Source organism: Gambusia affinis, linkage group LG17 (genome assembly GCF_019740435.1).
Source record: "Gambusia affinis linkage group LG17, SWU_Gaff_1.0, whole genome shotgun sequence".
NCBI lineage: Eukaryota > Metazoa > Chordata > Actinopteri > Cyprinodontiformes > Poeciliidae > Gambusia > Gambusia affinis.
Genome location: NC_057884.1, coordinates 25,172,449 through 25,186,619, shown reverse-complemented (window position 1 = coordinate 25,186,619; position 14,171 = coordinate 25,172,449). Strand labels below are relative to the sequence as shown.

The 14,171-nt window shown below is 42.9% G+C and overlaps 1 protein-coding gene across 1 annotated transcript in view; it reads left to right on the top strand.

Moving 5' to 3' along the window:
* The window catches only part of dcc (DCC netrin 1 receptor), a 143,836-nt gene that overhangs the window by 49,399 nt on the left and 80,266 nt on the right, over positions 1-14,171 (top strand). The window contains exons 2-3 of the mRNA XM_044096305.1: positions 1,963-2,316; positions 13,230-13,517. Of these exons, the coding sequence (XP_043952240.1) occupies positions 1,963-2,316; positions 13,230-13,517 (642 nt within the window). The remainder of the gene's footprint in view (positions 1-1,962; positions 2,317-13,229; positions 13,518-14,171) is intronic.

Genomic DNA, 14,171 nt, shown 5'->3' with positions numbered 1-14,171 from the left:
TTTACTATCTGTATATGGAGGCCTATTAGGACCAAAAAATTTATAAATTTACAGCAAAGAAATCAAAGAAAATTTCTTCAAAACGTTAGGAAAGTTTCAACATTTGCTAGAAAAAAATTGTCAGACATTTTTAGATTAATCTGAGAAATTATTAATTAAAATTAATCTCAACATTTCTGATCTTATTTCCCGCAGATTTTGACCTTTTCAAACTCAGAAGTTTCCTTGTTCTTTCTAGAATGTTTTGGTTCTGCTGGCGGTTGGTCGTAAATCCTCCACTGTTACACACTCAGTGGCCTCCAGGGGGCGCTCCGGCGCTTTGATTGGCTGCTTTAGCTAGCTTAATCCAGTACGCAAAAAACTTTAAGAAAAATTAAATTTGATGTGATTTAAAATGTTACATATTTGTTACAGTCAAGAGGTGATTGTATTGAAAAATGTTATTATCTAATAATATTTATTTTCTGTTAGAAAACTCCACACAATATCAGACAGTGAGTTAGCATTATGCTAAATAAGTGTAAGAATTATTGACTAGTGAATAAAATCATTGTAGCATTGTCCGTACTGGGGGTCAAAGGTTGATTCGGCAGACAGAAGCCGTTTCTGTTCCCCTCCCTCCATCTTTAAAGATGGCGTGTATCTGCCGCCTCCCAGTCGAGTCGTGATGCGTCTCGTTTCCTTCCTCCTCTCAGTCGTTCGCTTTGACTCAACAAACCGGCTCTCTGATCACCATGAAAGGCCTCTTAGCAGCGACGACATCAAAGGCCTGCGAGCCGCCGCCGCCGCCGCCTCACACGGCATCAAGCAACAAAAACACATCATGAAACAAAGGAGAGGCTCAGGAGGCCGCGCTCCGACAGGAACGAGGAGTTACGGACCTGCGGAGCGTCTGGGTCGGGCTGCTGCAGCGAAACGCAAAGAATCAAAGATTCTGTTAAAAACAACAAACCTGCAGAGTTTTTACTTCAAAGCCTCCAAACATTAAAGGCAGAATGAATGAGAGGAAATATTTAGCATCCGGATGTTAGCGGTACCAGCGGCGGTTGGACCGGATCAGACCAGACCGGATCAGACCAGACCGGATCAGATCAGACCGGACCGGACCGGATCAGACCGGACCGGACCGGATCAGACCGGACCGGTGGGTTTGGAGCCGAGGCGGCGCCGCGCGTCAGAGCGTCCAGATAGAGCAGGAAGTATCGTTTCTAAAGATGAACGGTTCTGGTGGGGTTCTGGACGGGTTCTGGACGGTCGGACATTAAACACTGCTGGAGTGAATTACTGTAGCACCTAGAAGACGGTCAAAGGGTCAAAGGGTCAAAGGTCATCGACCAGAGATCGCACGCGCCTGCTAATGCGCTGCTGGCTGAGCTCATTGTCAGCTTAGCATATTTTCTAACTTTGAAAACATTTAGCGCACTTAGCTTCCCATGAATAAATGTGTTTTGGCTGTTTTAAGGTTTTGGTTGTTGATTGCTAAGAACACTTCAGATGCTCTTATTTTGAAGGGTTAATAGAAAGTTTATAATTTAGGCAGATATAATTTAATTGAAGTTAGCCCTTTAGCATTAGCTTCTAATAAGTACATTGCTTTAGCTGTTTAGCCTTAGCTTCTGTTGTTTTTGTCCTTTCAAACTAATTTAACATAAATATTTTTGCTTAATCATTTCCAGAACATTAATAATAATTACTGAGTCCCAGTGCTTGTTTCTGTTGATTGGAGGAATGGTCTAGTCAAAGTATGGTTCCTTTCTCTGCTTCTTGGTGTTTGTTTACAGGCTTGTCTGCATGACTTTGGTTTGTTTGCAGAACAATAAGAACAACAACAATCTGTGTGTGACGTTGGAAACAACATGGCTCCCAGAGTTCAGGTGTTTTTATTGGATGAAATGACCGACTCCTCTTCCTCTTTCTCTTTCTCTTCCTCTTCCTCTTCCTCCTCCTCTTCCTCTCCTCCAGCCTCTGACGCTCCATCGTCTTCCTCGTCGCCCAGCCCTGGCTTTGTGGACTTGGCCTTCACCGTGGAGCCCCAGGACACGGTAACGGTGCGGGGCGGGGTGCTGCGGCTGGACTGCCAGGCCCAGACGGGCTCGGCGGCGGCAGGCTCCGCCTCCATCACGTGGCGTAAAGATGGCGTCCTGCTGAGCGCGGTGGTGGACGAGCGGCGCCGGCAGCTGGAGAACGGCACGCTGACGGTGCAGAACGTGGTGCACTCCCGGCACCACCGGCCCGACGAAGGGGAGTACCAATGCCTCGCCACGCTGGACGGACTGGGAAGCATCGTCAGCCGGACGGCGAAGGTCACAGTGGCCGGTGAGGAAACGCACCGCCATTTTTATTCGTTATTAATCTGATGAGACGGCCTGACTCTGTGACTGCAGCATGTTACTGTCACAACATGCTAACCTTTAAGGTACTATGTTTTTTTAATTCACATTAGTCTCATGAATGTCAGGACATGACCATTTTCCAACATGGCCGCCATTTTTTTATTTTTAAAGCCAATAGTTGCCATAAAATTTTTGTTGATTTGGAGAAACTTTATGAGATCACAAGAAGCAAAACCAGGAACTGAGGAGTTTCTCACACCAGTTGTCAACTGGAGGAAGATGATGTCTCTTAATGGTTAGCATTAGCATCTGCTAATTTTATTGCATTTAGCAGTTTAATGTTAGCATCTGTTAATTTTATTGCATTTAGCAGTTTAATGTTAGCTTCTGCTAATTTTATTGTGTTTAGCAGTTTAATGTTAGCTTCTGCTAATTTTATTGTGTTTAGCAGTTTAATGTTAGCTTCTGCTAATTTTATTGTGTTTAGCAGTTTAATGTTAGCTTCTGCTAATTGTTTTATGTTTAGCTGTTAATAGTTAGCATAGCTACTTTATGAGTTAGCATTTTAGTGTTAGCAGAGCTAAGACTCTGGTTTAGTGAATTAGCCTTTCTGATTAGCTCTCCACAGCTAATGCCGATTGTAACGTAATCATGTGTTCTCCGTTACAGCCATGGCAGCCATTTTGAAAAATTGACGTTTTCAAGAAAAAGGAAACAAGAGATCAAGAAATTATTTATAATTTCTATGGTCTCCATTGACGCCAACATTTTTAACTAATTACAGATTTTTGTGCAAAAACCATTTTGTCTTGATGACAGTGGTGGCCATTTTGACAAATATCCATTATTTAGAGTTTTTAGAGGCGAGAGCTGCTTTTTTATTTCCATCAACCCTGTGGGAGTGTCTGTGCCAAGTTGGGTTTTTGTTTCCAGTTTTACCTGCTGGACAGTTGAAGGTTTTCAGGTGAATTTCTCCGGATGTTTCCGGTGATTCTCGCCACACCTTGACCCGCCCTTGCTAGTTCTGCTGCTTAACTTCCTCCCTCTGCTTCTCTGCTCACATTCATTTAATAGAGCTGAAGTAACTCACCTGTAATGTAATTTACAAAGTGCTCTGTGGCTGCAGATCAATACTGTTTATGGAGCGCATTAACAGACAGAGGCACGGCGGCGGCGGCGGCTTAAGAGCATCTGTGTGGTTCGGCTAACGTTGGCGAAACATCTGGAATAATCCCCAAACTTTTTACCTCTGCAGGTTCACATCAATACGTTTATTTCCAGCAGGAATGTTTTCCGACACGCAGCCTGTCTGAGCAGCAGAGGAGACGTAACGAGGCGGACAGTAATCCTGGAAAATTAGATTTCGAAGCGTTACGTTATTACAGCGCGTATTTTAATATAATCTGTGATGTTCCTCTAATCTTCCACTGTACATCCTCCTGTCTCCACACTGAGGCAGAGATAATCTCCTGGATTTAGGAAGACACTGGGACTGACTGACAGACTACAGAGGAACCATTCTTCTCTTTTCTCAGCCGTTCTGCTTCGATTAGCTGCGACAGGACAGGAAGTTAGACAGGAGTGATTTGTAGAAACAAAGGTTGGAAATATTGATATTGCTGAGCTGCTTGTTGGTAAAAGTTGCTCAGAAAATGGTCAACAGGTTGACTGGAGCGTCAAAGAGCTCCTTAAATATACACTTTTATTTCTGCAGCTGAGGAGAAGTTGGTTCTTATTGTTTTTATCTTTATGTTTTGGTTCAAATTGTAACGTTTTTCTATAAATCGTATTTATCCTAAAACCGTCTCAGTGCTGCCCTCTTTGTGTTGAACAGTGGAACTGCATTTTAGTTTTCCAACAGTTGATGTTTACGTTTGGCTGTGGAGCGTCTCTCTGTGCCACGCCCCCTGGTGGTGAGTCAGGAGGTGGACTAGTTAGCATTGCTAGTATTGATCGTAGTGTTGATCAGTGTGATTGATTAGTGATGTGAACACAAAGTGGATCTGACTGCAGGCGGTTGACCACTCAGAGCTTAAAAAGTCTTAAATTTACTGACTTTGAAATGTCCTGAACTTATTTTAAAAATGTTAGTTGGCCTTAAATATTTCAGTTTTATGTCTTAAATTCTGATGTTGTGTTAAAGACAGAACTGTTTAACATTACATTTTGTAATCTTGTGGGGTTTTCTGTCAGAGCCGCATGCCGACATCTTGATTTCATTCTGTGACTTGAGGAGGTTGAGGCTAATGCTAACTAGCGGCTAATAAATCCTTTTTGTTTTTTTAGTCTCATTGGTAAGTGTAACTTATCACCAGTTAGCTGGACGACGTTTGGAAACCCACACCATAATTTGGCTCTACGATGTAAAACATGTCATTTTGTTTTGTATGTTTCTTTCAACATGGACTGAAAAAGTCTTAAATGTTAGTAGGTGAAACCTGCAGAAACCATGAAAGTAAAACATCCTTCATGTTTTGTCGCCATAAAACACTGAAAAAATCTGGGAGATTTGTCGTTTGTTGTTTTCTTAAAATTGAAGTTGCTAAATTTAGCCACAGTCATTCCCACACTAGGCCACGCCCCCTCATGTTGACTCCGCCCACTTTACACTAATTATTTACATTATTTTAGGGGGCGTGGCCTCCAGACCTGCAGAGGTCCAAACTTTTCCGTCAGTCGTGTTTTCACCCAGAGAGAAGCTGGTCTAAATCCAGACAGACTTTTAATATTTACTCGCCTCATTATCTGATATTAGGAGGAAACATGATGCAGTTTGCTGCTCGGCTTCCCTTCAGAACAAACATTTGGACCCAACCGACTCCGATTCATCTGCTGCTCGTATGTTCGCTCTCTGGAGCGACGCTTCAATTAAAGATGGCTGGCTAACGGCCGCGCGCCTGTGGAGGCAAAACCACAGGAGAAGAAACGTCTCAAGGCTGCAGGTGAAGCTGCGTCCTGATCAGATGCTGTTTAATAACTAAACCTTAAAGCAGTTAGAGGATATTATATCACTTAAAAAATAATAATAAGAACTTTAGTTTTGATTTCAAAGCAAGTTTGTGTGACTGGTCTCATTAAAAAGAAACACTGCAGGCGAGGCCAGTTTCTGTAAATGAGCCTCAGAAAGCATGTAAAATGTTCACACACACAAACACACACGCACACACAGGATCACACACACACACAGGATCACACACACACACAGGCACACACACACACAATCACACACACACAGGATCACACACACAGGCACACACACACACAGGATCACACACACACAGGATCACACACACACACAGGCACACGCACACACACGCTTAAACACAAATTAGTTGTTCCTAAATGACATTCACGTCACACACATTACAAGGCAAAATGCTAATTAACAAGAGAGGCTTAAAAATTCAATTAGCAGTCTGCTGGCGTGTTGGAGCCTCTGTGCCCAGAACGGAGCGTAAACTGTGAATTAATTAGAAACTCCGAAGACTCACAGAAACCCAGACAGGAGATAAGACTGAGCAGAACCAGAACCGAGGAGTGGAAGCTTCCTCGCTCACAGGATGAAACGGAGCCAGAAAACACGATGATCGTCTCAAAACGACAGATGACGAGATGGTGGCGCTGTCAAAGTAAAATCTGAAAAGTGTGGGCTACATTTACTTGTACCCTCTTCTGGGTCAGAACTTTCTAGAACCAGATCCGGCTGCAAGTCTTTACAATCAATTTTCAGATCTTCTGGATTTAGATCTGGACTTTGACTAGGCCACTCTTATCTATCCATGTGCTTTGATGTAAAGCATCCTGGGTGTTTGAGGGTTTTCCTTCAAGATTTACCTCCGTCAGCCTTCAATCAACTCCAACCAGCTTCCTGGTCCCACAGCATGATGCTTCCTCCACCATGTTTCATTGCTGGTTTCCTTGGACTCCATGATTCTGGTTGTTTTCTAACATCCTCAAAAGCTGCATCACTCCCACCACCAGTTCAGTCCGCTTTGACCCGACTCCGGTCCACTTTAAACTGACTCCGGTCCGCTTAAATCTGACTCCGGCCCGCTTTGACCCGAATCCGGTTTGTTTGCCTGGAAGGTCCGGTTCGTTGGCGAGTTTTGAATACGTAATCGGACTAAAAAGTGAAATTATTCCAGAAATCCTCCAACACTAAAATCTGACGCCTCCATCTTGTTTCCATCTGGTGAAGAAGGAAGTTGCTCTCAGCGTCTTCAGAGGTTTCTGTGTGGTTTCCTTCATTGGTTGTTGGTGCAGCGCCCCCACAGGCCAGGAGGGGAACAGGTTGGTCTGACTCAGAACCACAGCAGCTGATGAAGTTCTGGTTCCAGTAGAACCATATTTACAGAACTGTCAGGTGGGAAAACAGCCTCCAGAACATCTTACGTTCCTCATTTGTAAAACTATGAATTATGCTTCTTCGTCTTCACAGTTGTGTGTTTGGTCTTAAATCCCAGTGAAATGCAACAAGGGTTGTGGTTTGAAGTATAAACAAGTTCAAAGGTTGGAAAAAACTCCTGCTAGTCTCAGCTGGAGCATTTGATTCATAAATCTGCATTAATTTAAAATATGTTGCCACTTTTTGGAGTTTTTCCTCCAAACCAGATTTACTGCAGTTGTCTTTGTCCCACCATGACCTCCTTTCCTTCTGTGCAAACTGCTTTCAGTCTAACTCAATAACAACTTGTTCATGTTGTGCTAAAACTCAAAGTGTTGGCCTTAAAAACTGTCCTCGTTAAGTTCCTGAATGCACTGCTGTGGTGTTGGACGGAAACCAGCTTTCAGTCCAGCCGGTTGCTAATTAGCAGTCGACTCGGAGGATTCGGACAAATCCTGCTTAATGGCAGCGAGGAAAAGTGTGGCTTGACCACCAGACGTGGATAATAATTGGTCCCAAGGTAAAGAAGGAGGAAAAACCATCCCACAAATCCCTGTAATGCTGCTGCCTGCTGGCCGGGATTTCCATCTTATTACCCGAGTCGCTTTGAGCCTTTTAATAAAGATAAACAAAGATACAAACTAAGTTCATCACAAGCAGAAAGGCTTCTGGCTGCTTTCTGTTTAAACACAGTGGAGCTGAATCAGTGGGGCCCCCTAGTGGTCAGCAAGGCACTGCATGTAAACAAATGGTTCTGTGCTGTAACATGAGCTCAAAGTGTTTAAAGATGTATAAAACAGTACCGGGTCGCTCCAAACAAAATACTGATGTTAAAAAACACCAAGAGGAATTCACATCATTTTTCAGTTTCTCAGGGTGAATTACAGAACTTTACATTCTGACAACATGCCATCAGCATATCCACCTTTACCAATTACCGTATTTTCCAGACTATAAGCCGCAACTACAATTTTTTTAAAACAAACTGGAAACTTAGCTATGTGAGCTGCTGGTATCTCCACCGCTCTTGATTTTCTGCAGCGTTCTAAAAATCTGCTGGATTTATTAAGCTGCTGTCCTCCGTCTCCAACGCCAAACCGCGGTTTCGTTCACGCCGAGTTTACGTTCAGCGGCTCTATTTCCTTCCTGTTCTGCCGGATCGATGGACCTCAACTTAAAAGCTGCATCATAAGAGTTTGAAGAAATTTCTGCATCGTGCCGAGTGCTAGCATGAGCTTCTTCTAAATGAACATCAGCACTTTCTTCTTTTAATTCCAATTTTACTTCCAATGATTCTCTTCGTGCTACAGAGCCCCCTGGTGGAAAACACGGGTTACAGCCCGTTAGCTGATTGGCTGACGGGTCGCAGGTGTGAGGGGAGAAAGAGAGAGAAAGTGGCACAGGGGGCGAGGGAGAGTACACAGCAGAATGGGAAATTAACATAACCCTAAAAAAAATAACTACACTTAGGAAACATAATTAGAGACAAAAAACAAACTCAACTGGAATCACTAAGAATGACTGAACTAAGGTAAAACAGAAACCAGCTAATTGAAGAAAAAGTTTGAGGAACACAGAATAATGAAAACACCAGAACAGTTAAATGTTCTGGTGAATAATTTCAGAAACGTTGTAAAGCTATAAAATCACAGACCTGGAGCTGCTGCTTGCTAAGTTAATCAAATCTAAAGTTTGCTGATGAGACTTGAAGCGAGTTTGGTGTCGGCTGCTGCAGGCGCAGGCTGATCCACACACAAACCGACAGCGGCTCAACTGCATCGTTTACATCAGCGTTCCCGTCGCCTCACATATGTGATGATGTCAGAGACGGCGCGCGGCGAGCCACCTTGGTGCGGCCGACGGATCCCTGGGCTCTTCTTACTTCTGACTGCAGCGATCAGAGTTCAGCTTCACAGATTGCTTCTGTCATGGTGGGACACAGGAAGCAGGAAGTGGTTCAGACCAGCAGGAAATGGCCTCACAGCGTCACAACAAACCAGAATAAAAGCTCTGCAGATTCACCTCCGTTCACTTAAAAACATTTTACTGCAGCTAATCAAATAGCTACTGTAATCAAACGTACATAGGAAATTATTTCTTTCTAACTATATATAGAAAACCATGTTGTTACTAAATAGAACCTGCTAGCTAAAAGCACCGTTAGCTATGCTAGCAGCTAGCCTGCCAGTAACGTGAAAGCAATAATTCAGTGGAAAATTTACAAATATTTCCCACTATATCTCTTTTTTCTAAGATTTCTAATAGTGTATATTTTCTTATATATTTCCTGCTTCTTGATTGCACTGTTGGTTATGTAAGCTAGCTGCTTACATAAGCTGCTAGCTGCTAGCTTGCTAAATAAGTAGAAGTTTAGTGTATAAAATTCAATAAAAATGTTTTATTGTAGTATATTTATAACTAGTTTGATGTATATTTTAATCTCAGTATATTATCTCTGAATATGCATATGTATTCCTGTGTTACACTTTATTTGTTGACTAATAACTGAGTAGCATCAGTAGCTCCGTTAGCAGCTAACTACGTAATCAACAGTAAGACCGGATACCAGATATTAAATTGAAAATATAATCTGTTCTGTATTTTTCCATGTGTTTAGTCTCAGCTCTTTGTTTTATGAAAAACATTTGAATCGTGGGTTTAGAAAATATCCTTGCTAGCGCTGTTAGCAGCAGCTAAGTGACCGTAACAACGGAGGTCTGGAAGAAAGCAGCGACTTACTGTTAAAGTTAGAAACACAACCTGGTTTTAATATAATCTTCTTTATTCTTTGTATTGAATTGACGTTTTTAACTTTGATTTAGAAACTGTTTTAATAATGTTGGACTGGAAGCAGAAAGTTTTTATTTTATCCATCCATGTTATCCGGGTCGGGTCGTGGGGTCAGCAGCTTCAGATTGGAGGCCCAGTCTTCCCTCTCCAGCCTCTTCCAGGTCCTCCAGGAATCCCAAGGCGTTTCCAGGCCAGCAGAGAGACGTCGTCCCTCCAGCGGGTCCTGGGTTCCCAGGGGCCTCAGCTGTGAATCAGCTGCTGCTTTAGTTCAGATCTTAAATTGATCCTGTTTTAATTTTTGGTGACGACATAAATAATGAATAACTTATTGAGCTTTCAGTCATTAAGTTAATAAAATCACTACAGACTTTAGATAAAAGTGATTTAAATATACATTTTAAATGAACACAGTTTAACTCCTAAATACATTTAATTTAATTAGAAATATCTGCAAGGATTTGATTTGTGTTTAATTCTAATAGAAATATTTAACAGATTTACCCTTTAAGGAAAATCACATTAGAAATATGTAAACTGTTTGGTTACATCATCTTTATTGACTCAGCGGTTGTAGTTTCATCTTAATTAGAATAAAATGGTGGAAATGTTCTTATCTGGAATAAATTAGGACACCAGATTATGTTCATAAATTATGTTTTTAAAGTGCAGAAGCTGCATTAATAATTCAGCGTCTGTTTGATCAGCGCTCCCACATTCCTGGTGGTTTCTGCTCTCGCTTGCTCTTATATAATCTGTTTTGTTTGACGAAATTTAGAGAAAGTTTTAATAAATGAATGAACTCCATTTTTTTAAATGAGTGTTTTAGATAATTAGCAACGTACAAATTGAACGCTGCAACATTTATTTCCGTTAAATCATTCACTTTAGGACGGAGTCTCTGTTGGGACAAACAACTTAAACTTTGAAATTTAATTTCTTTCTGTTAATTTTTATGCCATAATCAGAGAAAAAACCTTCCAAGTAGTTTTAATGATTTACATGAACATCCGGCTGAAACAGAAACACGTTTTAATTCTTTTCTCTTACTGCAGACACAACATCTGTTCTCATGTTCTCATTTTTAGAAACACATTCACTGAAACTTTCAGGTTTCTGTAGTTTTCATTCCTGAAACTCAGTGGGAATTTTCCAAAACTTTCAAGCAACGCCTCAAAGCTTAATTCCTGAACTTTTTATTTCCATTAAACCTTTGGATTAAAATGAATAGAGAATGAAAATCTCTTTAACAAGAGCAACTTTGGCTGTACAGCAGCAGATCTTTAATGTTTCCTGGAAATGTTCTTCAGGTGACAGAAGGCTGATTTTCCAACCGTCTTTATGTGTCTCTGAATGTCCAAACCCAGATTTCAGCTGTAATGACTCACTTCAGATTGTTTGTCTTTAATAGTTCGGTTTTGTCCTGGACGGGTTCAGAGTTATCTGGTGGCGTTGTGAAGCAGAGCGCTGTATCATCTGCGTATCTAATCATGTTTTAGTTATAACCTCAGCTAGTGGGAGCATCTTAAGATCTACAACTTGTGCATGATTTTCCCTGAACTTCTGGAAGTTTCTTTGCTGAAACTTCTCTAAAACTTAAAGTACACTCTGTGTTTTGTGTTGCTACCAAAAAGAAAAGTAGAACTGAGAGTTAAAACCTTAATAGTTGTTTCCGAATCAAGTTTGTGCAACAGAAAAATGGAAAGGGAAGAAAAACGTTAATAAGACACAATAACTATCAGTGATTTCCAGGGAGCTGGCAGGGAGGAGAGGATGTTCCTGAATGTGATGAAGGATGCAGAGGGCTGCTGGGATGTCAGGAACGCCTGCAGGGAGCGTCGAAAAGAAGATTACATGAAAAAAACAGACATTTAATAATTTATTTAATAGAATAATAAGCAGCAAAACGTTTTACCCCTTACTCATCTTTTGTAATCATGCTCCCTGCTGCTTCCTGGTAGTCGTGACATTTTCTGCGAGTCCTGCTTTGGTTTTAAAGTAGCTGCTCACAGACAGCAGACACAGTTTGTTTGCCAGGAACTCATTTTGATGGAGCAGCCTGGATAAATGGGAAGCCTGTCAGATTTCATTTTTCCATTAAACGCAGTCGCATCGCCTGCTGTTTTTTTCATCAGATCTGATTCAATCACTTCATCCTGCTTTAAATCTCACCGTAACACGGAGAACAAAATAAACTGCTTTCGTTTAATCTACCTGGAGACGAATTGAGATGAAATGAGCCGAGTGAGGCCAGCTGGACTCCGCCGACGCTGCTCCCACTTTCTGCTGCCCGGTTCATCTGGGAGCCCGACCCGGTTCGACCCGGTTCGACCCGGCCTGTGTTCTGGCCTCCACACCTGCTGCTCCTCGCTCCAGCTCTGCCTTTGTTATCCGCCTGGTTCCGACCCGCCTCGGCGCTGCTGTCGGCCCTTTCATCGCTCTGCAGCGGCGGCGGCTCGGTACATCTGGGTTCATGCATTAGAGTGGACCCATTGTGCCAGATTCACATTTTTGTAATTCTGTAAAAGCTGCCGATGCTGCAAAAAACACAAAACCTTCCCAAGTATCTTTTGTCAGGTTTCTGGTTCTTGAAATGAGACAAAACTAACTGACACGTAACTTTGCAGTAGCAGCTTTTTCAGCCAAAAACTGCTGAATGTTTATGAAGTTTCACTGGCAGATTATTTTATTGATAACAAGGAGAAAAGTTTTATGAGTGAATTCATCTGTCAATATTAACAAATTATTTACTGAAAATAAGCTCATATTTCTGATTGAAAACTTACTTGTAAACTATTTTTACCTTATTTCAACTGTACTCAAATATTTGCATTAGAAACTAAATTAAAATACTTTGTACGATTTTGTGTTTTTGCAGTGCGAGCACTTAAAAACAACATCCAGTTTGGTTTTTGGTGTCTGGAAAATGAGTCCTTTCAAAATATCCAGCTTCACAAATCAGCAGACACTGGCTCTCAAATTGTTACCTAGCAACCACAACAGAGTTTCTCCCGTTACCTAGCAACCACAACAGAGTTTCTCCCGTTACCTAGCAACCACAGCAGAGTTCTGCTCGTTACCTAGCAACCACAGCAGAGTTCTACTCGTTACCTAGCAACCACAGCAGAGCTCCAGGTTATTTGGTGAGCTGGTGTTTCTGCTGTGTGCTCTGTACAATGGCTGCTGAAAAAGCAGGATTCTGTTCTCCAGTTTGTTCCATAAATCATTACGATGTCGGTTCAGTTTATTTCCAGGGTTCAGGTGTCGGTTCAACTGAACTTAAAGAGTCTTTCTATGGAACCTGCTGGGTACTTTCTAGAACTTAGCGGTTCTGTCCATGTCTCCAGGTCCGTTACGGTTCTGTCCGTGTCTCCAGGTCCGTTACGGTTCTGTCCGTGTCTCCAGGTCCGTTACGGTTCTGTCCGTGTCTCCAGGTCCGTTACGGTTCTGTCCGTGTCTCCAGGTCCGTTACGGTTCTGTCCGTGTCTCCAGGTCCGTTACGGTTCTGTCCGTGTCTCCAGGTCCGTTACGGTTCTGTCCGTGTCTCCAGGTCCGTTACGGTTCTGTCCGTGTCTCCAGGTCCGTTACGGTTCTGTCCGTGTCTCCAGGTCCGTTCACGGTTCTGTCCGTGTCTCCAGGTCCGTTACGGTTCTGTCCGTGTCTCCAGGTCCGTTACGGTTCTGTCCGTGTCTCCAGGTCCGTTACGGTTCTGTCCGTGTCTCCAGGTCCGTTGAGGGTGATCGTCCCCACCGAGTCGGTCTCATCGTTCCTGGGTGACACCGCCCTGCTGCGCTGCGAGGTCTCCGGCGACCCGAGACCCGTCATCCGCTGGCAGAAGAACCGGGAGGACCTGCCGCTCAGCTTCCAGCCCGAGTCCCGGCTGGCGGTTCTGCCGTCCGGGTCGCTGCAGGTGAGCCGGGTCCAGCCGCCGGATTCGGCGACGTACCGCTGCCTGGCCGACAACCCGGGCAGCACCAGAACCGGGACGGACGCCGAACTCCGAGTTCTCCCAGGTAGAAAACACAAAATCAGGATTCCTCCAGTTGGTTCTTTTCATTTGGACCTCTGTGGTTCTGTGGTTCTGTGGTTTTCTCTGAATGTTGCTCTTTCCATATTTTCTTCTCTCTAGACTAAAATAGTTTTCAGTTTAAATTTAAAATATCTGCTAATGTCTCATTAATATTCATATTTTATGTAAATTTCTGGTGCCTGTAACTCAGAGCAGCTCTAGTTTCTAGCAGAGCCTCAGATGCTTTTTATGTGCATAAATTTAGCGATAAGCTGTTTTTGTCTGAGCTGAACATGAAAAGCAAAGACGACAATCATCCAGGACTCAGAGTAATCCTCCACCTGGACGACCCGATGTTCCCCAGAATCTGATCAGAACCGCCTCAGAAACCCAAACTGACCTGCAAAGAGTCAAACATGGAGGCGATTTTAATGGAGGTCGTCCTGCCGCCGCCGCCGCCGCCTTTAGCGCGACGTTTAGATCAAACCAGCAGGAATGGTTTACTGGTTCCAGCCCACCAGAACTCCCCGTCCTCATGTTTTCATTAAAACCCAGCAGAAACTGCAGCTGCTGAAAACCAAATGTTTCCTTTTCTGAGATGCTGATGGAGAGAAATCTCCCATTTCTATGCTAATATTCTGGTTATTCTGCAAAACCC